A 13,700-nucleotide genomic window follows, 5' to 3' on the forward strand; every position below is an offset into this window, starting at 1 on the left:
AATTAATAAAATTTAAAATGGGAAAAGAAATATGGCCCAAGTGATACCATACCCCCCAGCTATACCCTGGTAGCTAACCAGGAGACCCTTGAGTAAAGGGAGATTTCAGAGTAGTTATTCAGGGCAGAGGAGGCAGAACTGCATTGTCCTAGTTCTCCTTCCCCTGAGTGCCCCTACAGGACCCACTCTCAGGTTGGGGGTTCACAAAAGGGGCCAGCCTGGTGGGAGGGAAAGCAGAATTCACCTTTGAAACTTTTCAGCCCCTCTATTTCTAAGTCCTAGAGCAGCTGAACCCTGATCCCCAGTTTCTCAGGCAGAAAGGCTAGACCTCCCCCCCAATGAAACATGAGCCACAGGGCTCCTCTTTAACCCACTTCCCACCCAAGCCAGTTCTAAAGCAGGCCCTGGACTGCCTGGCTATTGAGCACCTGAAGGGAACATCAAAACTTGAGTGACAAGGAAATTCCCAAAAAGTACATAAAAGTACATGGGTTTATTAACCCATGGCTGTCGGCCCAGGGCTCTGAGAACTCACACATTCTTTCTGAATCAATGGGGGAGGGTGGTGGGAGGTAGAAAGAGGACTGTCAATGACATTAGACATTAAAAAGCATTGTCCTCATACCTGAAAACACTGTGCACCACTACACAAGCCAGAAGAAAAAAACATCCTGACATCAACACTCAAGAGAGTCAGCTTCCAAGTCAGCCTCCCATTTCCATTGGTTCAGGCTGAGGAGGCCGGCAGGGCCCCACCCTCTCCTCAGATGGACAGACAACAGCTGGTCTGGTCACATCTTCCGAAATGCTTGACCACAAACTCCGGGAAGCAACCTTCTCCATCCTCCAGCCAAGGGCTTGGGTTTCCAATCAGCCTTCCTTTTCCTTCCCAGAACTAATTTTAGCCTCCTTGGTTGTCAGAGTGGAACTGAAATAGTCGGCAGAGGAACATTTGCAAACAAGAACACCAGCTCACCTCATAAAACACCTCTGCTCCAGCCGAAAGGCTGACCAAAGAGAAGTCCCATTGTGTGGCAGGCCCAGCCCCTAGAAAAGGTCCCTTGGGATGAGGGCCACACATCTGCCTAGTGGGCCAGGCTGTCTTTCCAACACCTGCTCCCAATAACCACATGTCCATGAATGAAAACACCCAGATAGGGCTGCCAGTCCCTGAGTCTGAAAAAGGCACATATAAGTGTCCAGCAAGACTGTAATAACCAGGGCAAAGCCTGGGGCTGTTCAAAGGCAGGAAGCCATGACTGATCCTGGGCCAGGAAGCACAGCTCACCTCCAACCCCTATAATCAGCACAGCCGATTGAGACATCACGGAGAAACTTACAGAGACTCAAAAGAAGGCAGCAGCATCTCCTCTCCCCCATTCCCATCCTCACCCCCAACTTGGGCATCCAGGAGCAGGGCCATCGGGTCCTCTGGAAACAGGCCCCTCTGGGCCAGGCCGGGCCCCAGTCTGGTAGAGAAAGACCAAGAAAAAAAAAGCCCCAAGGGGGTGGTGTCTACTGCAGAACAAAGACTGAATGGGTAGGAAGGAAAGAAAATAAAGAATTCTGAGAAGGCAACAAGACTGAACCAGAAGTGTCAACCCCTTTCAATAAACAGGGACACAGCAGTGGTGTGGAGAACCTGGAAATGCAAGCGATGGGCACGGTGTCCTCCCACCTGAAGGGCCCAGTCTGCAATCAGGGTCCCAGTGCAGCAAGCTGTGCCTCGCTGAGCTGGAGATTAGAGAGGAGCCCCCAGAAGGCCCTCATTAGCAGAGGCTGGAATGGAGCACAGACAGGAGGCTGCCGCCTGCCAAGCCAGCACACCAGCACACACGCCCAGAGAGACCAACCCCCTGGGTGAGGGCTGCCAGTGCTGGCGCCCGTGCTCCCCAGCCCACCTCCCAGGGCCTACCCGCCAACTCCTAGAGGCCAAGGTGGAGGCCTGCGCCCATACCTCGGGGGTGAGGCTGCCCCCCTACGCTGGCGTCCTGGGGCTCGGCGGGGCGCCAGGCGGCCGGCCTGCTCGAGGGCAGGGGCATGCCCACGTCCTGCTGCAGCCCAGCGCTGCTCTGGCCAGCCTCAGCTCCCAGCCGCAGCTCGGGCGGCTCCCAGGCGGGCAGCCCCGGGGTTCCAGGCGGCGCGGTGGCCTCGGCAACACGCACTGCCTGACATTCTGCGCGAGTGGGAGGGCGAGGCCCCTGTGCAAAGCTCAAGGCGGCGGGCAGAGGCGGGTAGGCGGGTGGGAGGGTGGGCGGGTGCGGGCAGGCAGGCCGCCCAGCCACCTACAGCTGCTACCTCCCTGAAACCCGAACCGCTTCTGGGAAAACTCAAGGACACCAGGATTCTCCTCATCGGCTGGCGGAGGGACTCCTGAGCTCCTCATTTCAAATCAAATTCTCAAGACTGAGCAGGCTGAGCAAGCAGGGATCTCCCAGGCTTTGAGGAGACTCCAACCTGCCACCCTGAATCCGGGAAGAGGGGGTGCTGTGGGCATTAGCGATAACCCCACCTCCCACAACTGTCTCTTTGAAGCATGGGAACACTCTAGATTGGAGTTCTCAACCTGAGGTGATTTGCAAGCCCTCTATCCAGGACATTTTTGTTGTCACAATGAGAAGTACCACTAGTATTGAGAGAACAGAGGCCAGGGATGCTGCTAAACATCTTACATGGCACAAGACAGGTCGCCCCGCCACCACCTCCAAACACACATACAACAAAGAATCATGGGGTCCAGATTGTCCATAGTGTCAAGACTGAGAAACCCTGTCCTAGAATGAGGTCTGCCCAGCCAGAACCCTGAGAACTGTCTATCCAGTGTCATTCTCAAAAGTATTCCCACACCAGCTCCTCCTCACAGCCCCCAAATCTCCATCCACAGTAACAGGCCAGTATCTACAAGGGAATCTTAACTCTTCACTTGATATCCCTTGGTCTCCAACTACAATACCCTGAGCTGCCAGGAAGGGGCTGAATGCATAGGCCCTCCAGGGAGGGCTGCCTCTAGGAGGAGAGAAAGGAGGGGAGCAGGGCTGGAATGTAAACACTACACAGGGATCACAAAAGGCAGAAATAAAAAAGTCCCATCCCGCAGTTAGAAGCAATGAGGGAAGAAATCCAGTGCACCCCCCACCAAGGGCAACAAGTTGCCCCTCAAGCCTGGTACAGTGGCTACGTGTAGGGCAGCCAGGACTTCACGGAGTCCAATGCAGGGGGCTACAGGCTTACTGGTATCAGTGCTAAAGGGAAAGTGTGCATGCACAATACCTGTCCTGGCACTCATGTGCATGTGCTCTCTCTTTATTTGTAGTCACCTGGGGGAAGAGTCCACAGCTTTCATCAGATTCTCAGAGGGGCTCATGATATACAGGTCCACAGTACAGAATGGGCACCCTTCACTGGGTTCCCTGAAAATTCCTTAGCTGAAGTGCCAGGAGAGGTCTAGGTGCTATCTGAGGATTCTCCATGCCCAGAAAAACCCTGCAGAGTAGTACACCAGAGGCCCACCCAAGCTGTGGGAGGCTGTGGGGTCCCAGGACTTGTTTATTCACATAGCTACAGAGCCTGGAAGACTGGGTGAGCTTCTCATATCATTTAGCTCAGAAGAGCCTCTAAGAGATAACAGTGACCACTCCTCTGAAAGGGCAGCCCAGCCAGCCAGCAAGGAGTACCCAGCAGGTATACCACTACAACAAGGCTGAGGGTCACCTCACTCAACATACACACACACTTCTCTCCTGAGGAAACACACAACATCTGTGGATCAAAGAGTATCCAGCCCTGAGGAAAACTTGGGGCAAAGCTGGTGATTCCTGATGGGACAGATAAGAGCCAGGTCCCCCTCCACCAGTGGCTCCTGACACTCCACTCAGAAAGCATACACCCGGGGCGCCTGGGTGGCTCAGTGGATTAAGCCGCTGCCTTCGGCTCAGGTCATGATCTCAGTGTCCTGGGATCGAGCCCCACATCAGGCTCTTTGCTCAGCGGGAGCCTGCTTCCTCCTCTCTCTCTGCCTACTTGTGATCTTTCTCTCTGTCAAATAAATTAATAAAATCTTTAAAAAAAAAAAATTATAAAAAAAAAAAAAAAAAAAAAAAAAAAAGAAAGCATACACCCCACCCCCACAGGCCCTAATCTGAACCCCAAATACAGAGACTGATGTCAGAAGTTCTAAGGAGACCCACAGAAGTGTGTCTTTCAAGGCAAGAACCAAATGACTTATTTCACAAGGATACTGAGCCAGGCACAGACCACAAAAAACTTGAAGAACAAACTGAACAGTGGTCCTGTAATAAACACCATATGCCATTATTACAGCATAAATTCCCCCTTTTCTTCTAGACTTGCAACATACAATATAGTAACCACTAGCCAAATGTTTCCCATTTCCCACCTGAAATGGGAAAGTCTGAGTTGACATATTCTCTAAGTTTAAAATACACACTGGAAGGGCAGCTGGATGCCTCAGCCATTAAGCATCTGCCTTCGGCTCAGGTCATGATCCTAGAGTCCTGGGATGGAGCCCTGCATCAGGCTCCCTACTCAAGAGAGAAGCCTACTTCTCCATCTCCCACGCCCTCTCTCACTGTGTCTCTCTGTCAAATAGATAAAATCTTTAAAAATAATAATAATAAAATAAAATACAACTGGATTTTGATGATAGTACAAAAAAATGTAAAATGTCCCATTAACCGTTTTAATACTGATTACATGATGAAATGATTACTTGGTATATATTAAGGTAAATAAACATACCATTAAAGTTAATTTCACCTTGTTACAGACTGAATGTTTATTTTTTCTTGTTTTATTTAAATTCAATTAACATATATGTATTATTAGTCTCAGAGGTATAGACTGAATGTTTCTATGTGTCCCCTCAAAATCGGTATGTTGAAACCCTAACCTCCAATACGATGGTATTTGGAGCTGGAGCCTTTGGGAGGTAATCAGGGTTAGACTTAGCCCTCAGTTTGGGGTCAGTAGAAGAGGAAGAATCATCCTTCTCTACCTAGCCCTCCAAACACAGAGGAAAGGGCATGCGAGGATGAAGTGAGAAGACAGCCATCTGCCAGCCAGAAAGAGGGCCCTGACCGCAACCCTACCATACTGGCACACTGATCTCGGACTTCCAGACACTAGAGCTGTGAGAAACAGATTCTGTTATTGAAGTCACACAGCCTATAGTCTTTATTTATAGCAGCCCAAACAGACTAAGACACCTGTTTCTTTTTCCTTTCATTAACACTACTACAAAATTTTATGTTATATACATAGTTGATGCTGCACTTCTGTTGGACAGTGCTGTCCCTGATCCTCCTCCTGTGTGTGCTGCAGGTGATGGGGTACTTCTGAACAGCAAGTCAAGACTTTGAAGGAAGGCAACCCATGAAATCGAAGGAACAGGAGAGCCAGCTCTCCCCCTCCGTGGGCCTGGGGCAGCTCTTCCTGTTGTGGTCACAAGAAACACCCAGCCACCCCACCTTCCTTTCTGGACAGGAACATAGGTACTTGGATTTCAGTCTAACTCCAGCTGCCTCACTTCGCAGAACACACTGCTCAGCACTGCCCAAGCCACGTGGGGGGGAGTAGTGGGAAAGAGGGAAATAAAGTCCTTCCAGGGGCCCAATCCCCACCCCACCCCCCGCCTTGCCCTGCCTCTTCAGAGAAGGAGATGAGACTGGTGAGACTAGATGGAGACAAATTAGGATGAGGGTTCCAGATTTGAGGCTGCCCTGCCATAGAAGAGGAATCTAGACAGCCAAGTGGGCTACAGCGTGTCTATTAAGGTCGGTTTGCGCGGCCCTATCCTCTGAAGAGCAATGCCTTCCTTTCCCTTCAGAAGCATCTCAAAGCAGCACTTAAAAGAGAGAGCAATGAGTTCAACAACACCACTTTGTTTCTACCACACGGGAAGCGGCTCCAAAAGAGCCGCGACGCTCCCTCCCACACTATGCCCAAGTACCAATAAGAGGGTCTTCATCCCCTCCTCCCCGCGCTCAGGCTACGCAGCTCCAAACTCCACGCCAAACTCCATGCAGACAACTCACTCGTTTTAGCTGTAGACAACTAAGCCACGCTACATTAAAAGGAGGCCTAGAGTGGGGGTGGGATGGGATGGAGATTCCCCCACCGCCACCCGCAGGAGCCCGGGGATCCCTGCCCCGCCCCTGCACGCCAGGCCCCGCCCTTCACGGGTTTCCCAGACTCCGCGCCGCTGCCAACGCGGGCGGCAGGAGACCCGCGCTGCATGTGTAATGGGGGCTGGGAACAAAGACGCGCAGGACCCAGTGCCCTGGCTTCCGCGCACCAACCGCCCCGACCTCCCCGGTCTTCTCCCTAGAGCTTCAAGAGCGGCTCCCCACACCTCCCGGGTCTTCCTGGAGCCATCCGAACCGGAGTGCGGAGCCCAATGCTGCGCGCAACCCGAGTTGGGCGCGCCCCAACACCGCTAGAAGAGGAAAATCACTGCTTCGGCCTTGGGGAAAAGCGCTTTCCCAGCGGGAATTCCGCGGGTATACACCCGCACACACACACGCTCAACCACAGGCACGCAAGCTTAACACTAGCCCTGCCGGTCACCCATCTCCGCCACGTGCTTCCCAGAGGCACAAACGGACCTGTTAATTTTCCTTCGCACCCCACCTCCCTTCTCAGGAGCCCTGAACAAAGCAGTCCTTTGGGGTGACCGCATCTCGCGTCCTGGGGACGCCACAGAGAAAGCGGGCGTAGGTGGGAGCTGGCGCCAACCGCCCGCCTTGAGGGAACACAAGGCAGATGCCGGTGGGACGGGGTGCAGGGGACTCCTCCTAGCTGTGTGAAGGCAGCCCCCTTCGCTCCGCAACACCTAGTGGCTCTGAGGGTCGCGCAGTCCTATCCCCAGCCCCTCCTGCACCTACGATCTCGCCACCCGGCTTTAGATCTGGCCACCTTCTCCACGCTTTGGTTTTCCTCTCAATCTCCCTGGGTTCCACGCGCCCAAGTAGCCTGAACCCCAACCCTGAGGTTCTGGATCCCAGCCCCGAACATGCGGTCGCCAGACCGCCGAACGAACAAGATCGTCCCCCCAAGATCGGCAAGCACGGTGCCCAGCGCGCCCCCAGTCCCCGCCCCGGGAGGGGCAAGCTGGGTGCAGGTGGAGCGGCGAGGAGGCCACGGGCCCGCCCTTTGTTGGTAAACACCGCGCGGCGCCCGAGACCGGCTCTGCGCGCCCTCCCGCGCCCCCCACGCCGCGCCCCGTCCTCACCCGCGCACAGTGATCCCCAGAGGAGGGCGAGGGCCGCCCAGGGCGCCGTCATGTTCCGCGGCGCCGCCCCGCGGACACCCGGAGCCCGCGAGCAGGGCCGCGCGGCGCTTTCGGGGCGCGCAGGGCCCAGCGGCGGCTGCGCTCTTCTTCCCGCTTCTTCCTTAGGTCTCGTTCCCCGCGCGCTTCCTGCGCCTTCGTCCCCGGACAGCGTGCAGGCTCCAAGGGCCGGGCGGCAGGACCGGGCTCAGGGCCGTTGCGGGCGGCGCAGGCTGCGGCCCGGGCTCCCGGGCGACGCGGGGACCGGGGGGCGGCGGCGGGGCGCGGGCCGGGGCGCGCCCGACTCAGGCATAGCGCGGCGGGGCTGGGCCCGGGCCCCGGGCGCAGGGGCCGAGTCCGGAGGGGCCATGAACGGGGGGGAGGGGGGGGGGGAGGGGAGCTGAACCGAGTCCAAAATGGCTCCTGAGCCGCGGCCGCAGAGCCGAGCCAGCGGGGAAACCCGGATGTTGGATACAAAGAGGCGGGCGAGCTGGGCGGGGAGGGGGAGGGGAGGCGGGCCCTCCGGCCGCGTGGTCCGCGCCCCCCTGAGGGGCGGTGCCCGGGAGAAACAACAACAAGGAGGCCCCGCCCCCAGCCCGCGCCCTCCGCCCTCCGGGAGGTCGCGTACCACCGCTGGACTAAAGGGCTTGGCCCTGGGCTCTGGCAGAGGTGGCGGCGGTGGTCGCTGGGACGCGGTGGGCCCCGCACCTGTGATTCTTGCTCCGTGCTAGAGCCCACCCTCCCGAACGCACTGCCCTGCGATGCGGGCGGGAGTGGGTGGACAGTCCCCGGACTCGCCAGGATTCACCTCCGCGTCTCCACTTCCCCACCTTTGAAATGGGGGTCAGTGTCAACCGTGGGAAGGTCGTTGTCTTCCGTGCCGAAGTAATCGGAAGAAAAGCCTATCTTTTCTGAAATAACAGGTAGTCCTCTACGTCTGCAACCCTAATACACACTCTCTCTCTCTCTCTCTCTCTCAAAGGCATCTGGGCATCCTGGAGTTGGACCCACCTGTGTGAGAGAGGGCGCTGAGCCCCTCCCTGCACAGCAGCCACCGGTGGAAAAGGACCAATGGCATCTGGTTTCCCCAAACTTACCCTTGTCCTCAGCACTCCCACCGCCCACTCCCACCCCTGCTTCAGTCTGTACCTTCAAAACTGTTCTCAGTTGCCTCCAGTCCACCCTGTTGAAGATCTTGTCTGGCAAATGGTTCTGCTGCCCTCTTCCCCTGCCACGTTCCTCCTCGGGGCCCCTTGGTCTTCATCTCAGATTCCACTCTCCTTATCACACAACCAGACCTTGGGAAGGTCACGATGGGGCTCCCAGCCAAAGAGGGAAAACCCATCACAACTCAAGGATGATGTGCAGGATCCTTGGATACAGAAATTGTCCCTTGGCTTCTCATGACTTGCCACAGCCTTTCTTGGAGCAAGGTAAGAGCAGGGTAAAGGCAGCCAGGAAGGAGGCGGTGCCTGGAAATCGGAGTTATTTCACTTCTTTAAGCCTGTTTCCTTAAGTGAAGAGGTTAGATTACTCTACTTTGCATTTTTCAAAAAGCAGAAACCTTATTGAAACAAGATATTATGTAAAAGTCCACCATACAGAATGATATTGCCTTGATTGATGTTGAAATGAGGGCCCACCACCCCCCCAGTTTCAAAAAGCATCAGGAGCTTCTGGATAGTGGCCCCAAAGTGTGGGATCTTTGGAGTCACCACCCAGGAAGATTTGAGTCTCTAAAGGTCCCTTCCAGTTCTGGAAAAATCCTGTGGAAAAGGACAGCACCTCCTTGCCACAATCCCTGTGTAGGCCTTTTAACACAGGATTGAGTGCTGTTGTGTGCTGAGCAAGAAGCAGTGTAGTATGGGATCCCCTGGTGGTGTATCTGGTGTTTGGGTAATCCTACAGGAGGCTGTATGGATAGGATAGATACATGATGGCAGTTGGAGCAACTCCACATTCAGAATGAGTGGCTTTTCTAGAAAAGATAAATCGCTGCCTTCTCTCTGCTGGAAAATAGCAACTATAAAATCCACTGTGGCAACAATTAGATTGGCTGGTTCCTCTCTTCTATTCCACACCAGGATAGGTATCATAATGACTCAGGGCAGTCCAAGTTGCCAACACATCTATGTCTTCCACCTTGATATCTTGATGTCTCTGGGAACTCCAAATTTGTATACCTAACTGCCTACTTGACATCTCTATTTGACAGCCTATCAGCCGTCTCCAACCTGACCTAGCCAAAGCAGAGTTCGCTATTTTCACTGCAAATCTGCTTCTCCAGTTGTCCCTCTCTGAATCAATGGCATAACCAAACAACCAGTTGCTCAAATCAAAACTTTATGAGCCACCCTTGATTTCTCCCATATTCAGTCCATCAGCAAGTTGGCTTCAAAAACATATCAACCATCAAGCCACATTCTCCATATATACCATAGCCACCCAACCTCTCACATCTGGACCACTGCAACAGCAGTGAACTGGAAGGGATTGTAACTAGTCACCTGCTTTCATTCTTGCCTGTTACATAATACAACTTCTATACAGAGCCTGAAATTATCTTTTAAATCTGGAACTAGTATCACATTACTCCCTTCCTTAAAAGCCTCCCATGGCTTCCTGTTACAATGCCTAATAAAGCTTTACATAATCCACCCGTCTTCCTCTCCAACTTCCTTTCCACCTCCCCATTATTCCCGGACATACTGGTGTGCTTTCTGCTCCTCAAACACATTAAGGTTGTTTCTACCTCAGAGCCCCTGTGATCCCCACCACCACTATCTGACTCTCTTGGAGAGCTGAAATCTATGTTGCTGAGCTCATGAGATTAGCCTATAACTCTGCTACCATTTTGTTCATGAACCAATACTAGGCTGATAGGGAAAGATGATGTGGATATCTGAAAATCAAGTTTGGTTTGGGTTTTCTGTTCTTCTGAACTACAAGAACATTAAATACCTCATTTGGTATCAGAAATGAGGTAACTGGAAGCTGAAAGGCAAAAAAACAACAAATGTGTACTATAAGACTTATGGCAGGGAGTTGTGTCATTCAGGAATTCTGTATTTAGGACCATTCTTCCCCTACTGCCCGCCCTGCTCAATGGTCAAAGTCAGAGACCAAGGAACTGGGAAGAAACAACTGAGCATGGCTTCCCTCAGTATCAAGCTAATGGAAGAAGATGGACAATTATAGCATTAAAATAGGATTTGGTATCTGAATTGTTATAGGGCATTATATGGTGAAGGTTAAATGCATTTATTTGTCAAGATAAACTCTTAAAATAACCACAACTTCTGTAATTTTACTCTGAGAACTCTTCATTAAAAAAAAAAAAAAAAAAAAAAAAAAAAAAAAGTGAAGGGGCGCCTGGGTGGTTCAGTGCCTTCTGCTCAGGTCATGGTCGCAGGGTCCTGGAATTGAGCCCTGCATCAGGCTTTCTGCTCAGCAGGGAGCCTGCTTCTCCCACTCTCTCTCTCTGCCTCCCTCCCTGCCTACTTGTGATCTCTCTCTCTCTCTGTCAAATAAATAAATAAAATCTTAAAAAAAAAAAAAAAAAAAGTAAAGTGGCCCGAGCCTCTCTCAGTTCATTGTTTAAAGATATGCTATGGTGGGTTATTATTATGAGAGATATAGGGTAACATACATATATTAGAATAGTGGGTAATTTAGTTACAGCAGTACCACATTAAATGATTTCGGAGGATACTATTCACCCTATATAATGGGGGTGGTGCATAGTTCTTTGGCAATACAATTCCCCCCAAACTTAGTAAGCTATCCATTTATTTCCAATCTATTCTGTGTGCCATCAATGTTAAAAGTTATTTCCTAGACAATTCTCAAGCTGGTTTATTTCTTTTCTTCCTATCTTCATATTTCTCCTCACACTCTCTCTTAACTTACAGTGACCACATTCAGGTCAACTAAATTTAATTGGGTTGGGTATAAAGGTCTCTCAAATAGATTAGATTACACTGTGGTAATGGGAAATCCTCAGGTCTCAATGGCTTACAACCAAATTTATTTTTCATTCATGCTACCTGCCCATTGTGAGTCACCAAGCAAGTTATATTCATTGTAACAACTCAGTGACACAAGCTAATGGAGGTTACATTTTGATACATGCTTCTACTATTGCAGTGAGAGAGGGAAAGTAAATTATATTCAGGCTCTTAAAACTTCTATCAGATTCCAGGAAAGTGGTAGCAAGGTTGGTGGCTACATGGTTTTTTAATTCTTCCATAGTTCTCACAGAACAACTGCATGGAAACAAAAACAAAAAACAGAAAACCCATGTACATTTACAAGAAAACTAGGTGACAAGGTTTTCCCCCAAAACACCAAAAATACAAGAAAATGGATATAAACTATGAACTACCAACAGCAATGCAATCTGCATGGACTAGTATCTGTGCAAGGGGAACCTGAAGAACGCAGCAGCCTAGATAAGGTTCCTGAGAACAACAGAATCCCGCGAAGGCTAAGAGAGGTTCATCAGAAAGCATGGTTCAATAACAGTAGGTGAAACTGGGATGGGCTTCCCCAGTCCGAGCACAAGGGAATGCAAGGAGACTCTGGTAAGAATAGAAAGAGCTAGGACAGTTTGTCCCTGTGAACTTTTAAAACTAATTAGCCAGGGACACCTAGGTGGCTCAGTTGATTAAGTGTCTGCCTTTTGGCTTGGGTCATGATCCCAAGGTCCAGATCGAATCCTGTATCTGGCTCCTTGTACAGTGAGAAGACTGCTTCTCCCTCTGCCTGCTGCTCCCCCTGTTTGTGCTCGCTCTCTCTCTCTCTCTGACAAACAAATGAAATCTTACAAAAAAAAAAAAAAAAAAAACTGATTATCCAGGCTTCTGTTTTAGATCAGACTCCTACATTAAGGAGAAACTTCTAGAAATGGAATCAATATTGAGCTGGATAAGATTTTTCTTCCAGCCATCACACAGTAACTGGAACGGCTTTTGCCCTTCTACCATAACAAGAAAAATGGACAAGATATAGGAGGGAACTATTTTTAGACATTATACAAGCGGTAAGACAGCTTTTATAGAGAAGAGGAAAGAGGAAAGAGAGAGAGAGAGAAGAGGAAAAAATGAAGGGAGCCTTTAATTGACCCTGCTTTCTGCCTGAAGACAAATTGCAGTCCACAATGGAGGAAGCATATCCCAAGCAGAGCCTAGAAACTTTGCAGAGTTGAGAACAGAGAATGAGATTGAAGATGGAGAAGGCTGCAGCAAATTTAAGAGCAAATTTTACTCTAGCGGAGTACCAGAGAGGAGGGAATTACATAAAGAAAGCTGAACATCTGCAGAGGAGTCTCCTTGTGTCTTTTCCTGAATTCTGAGTTATACATGCATACAATGAAACTCCATGGGGGGAGAGAAAGAAAGACAGAAGCTGAATAGCTCCAAGAACTCACACAGGAAAGGGAAGTTTTTATAGTTCTAACCATCCACAGTAGAAAGTCCTCATTAAACAGCCAAGACTGTCAGAGTGGAAACACAAAGGGTCATTCCATAGAAGTAGAGGTAAACTTGCCAAGAATAAAGATTCCCCCTATAAGTCCACAATAGCAAGTCTTGAATTGATCCAGCTGATACACAAGCAATTTAAGAATTTACCAGACAAAAGTTTAACACTTTTAAATGAAATTCAACAAATTCTGACATTCTGCAATAAAGCAGTAACAAAACCCAAAATCTAATAAAAATTTCCTAGACATGAAAAAAAAAAAAAGGAAAATGTGACCCATTAATAGGAGAAAAATCAGTTGATAGAAAAAGAAGACAGAGAATGATGGAATTATAAATCATTATAAATCAAGGATTTTTTAAAGCTATTATAAATATACCGAAAGATTTAAAGGAAATATGAACACAATGAAGAGAGAATTGAAATATTTCCAAAATGGACTTCTAGAAATAAAAGAAATGTAGTATCTTTTTTAAAAGATTAACTGGATGAAACTGACAGCAGATTAAGAAACTACAGAAAAATAAGATCTATGAATTTGAAGACATAGCAATAGGAACTAGCCAAATTAAATATGGGGAGAAAAAAGACTCGAAAAAAATGAACAGAAACTCTATGCTCTATGGAACAATAACAAATTGTCTAACATATCTAACTGAAATCCCAGAGAATACAGCAAAAGTATTTGAAGAAATAATGGCTAAGCTTTTTTCCAATTTCATGAAAACTAGAATCCCATAGATCCGAAAATCTTGATAAACACCAGGGAGGATAAACACACAACACATCACATCACATCACAACACATCACATCACAACACATCACATCACAACACATCACATCACATCACATCACATCCTGCAGCTAACATGCAGTTTACCATTAAAAAAAAAAAAAAGAAAAGAAAAGAAAATCATCTCCTACGATCAGGAA

General features: G+C 49.7%; 1 protein-coding gene across 4 annotated transcripts in view; it reads right to left on the minus strand.

Moving 5' to 3' along the window:
• ACVR2B (activin A receptor type 2B) overlaps window positions 1-7,530 on the minus strand; it is a 39,767-nt gene extending 32,237 nt beyond the window's left edge. For all 4 annotated transcript variants that reach the window (XR_009402428.1, XM_059390536.1, XM_059390535.1 and 1 more), the window contains exon 1: window positions 7,250-7,530. Coding sequence is in view for 3 of the 4 variants with exons in the window: in XM_059390536.1 (XP_059246519.1) it covers window positions 7,250-7,301 (52 nt within the window). In the remaining variant the exon portion in view is untranslated. The remainder of the gene's footprint in view (window positions 1-7,249) is intronic.
• Between the last annotated feature and the right edge of the window lie 6,170 nt (window positions 7,531-13,700).

This window comes from Mustela nigripes, chromosome 2 (genome assembly GCF_022355385.1).
Source record: "Mustela nigripes isolate SB6536 chromosome 2, MUSNIG.SB6536, whole genome shotgun sequence".
NCBI classification, from domain to species: Eukaryota; Metazoa; Chordata; class Mammalia; order Carnivora; family Mustelidae; genus Mustela; species Mustela nigripes.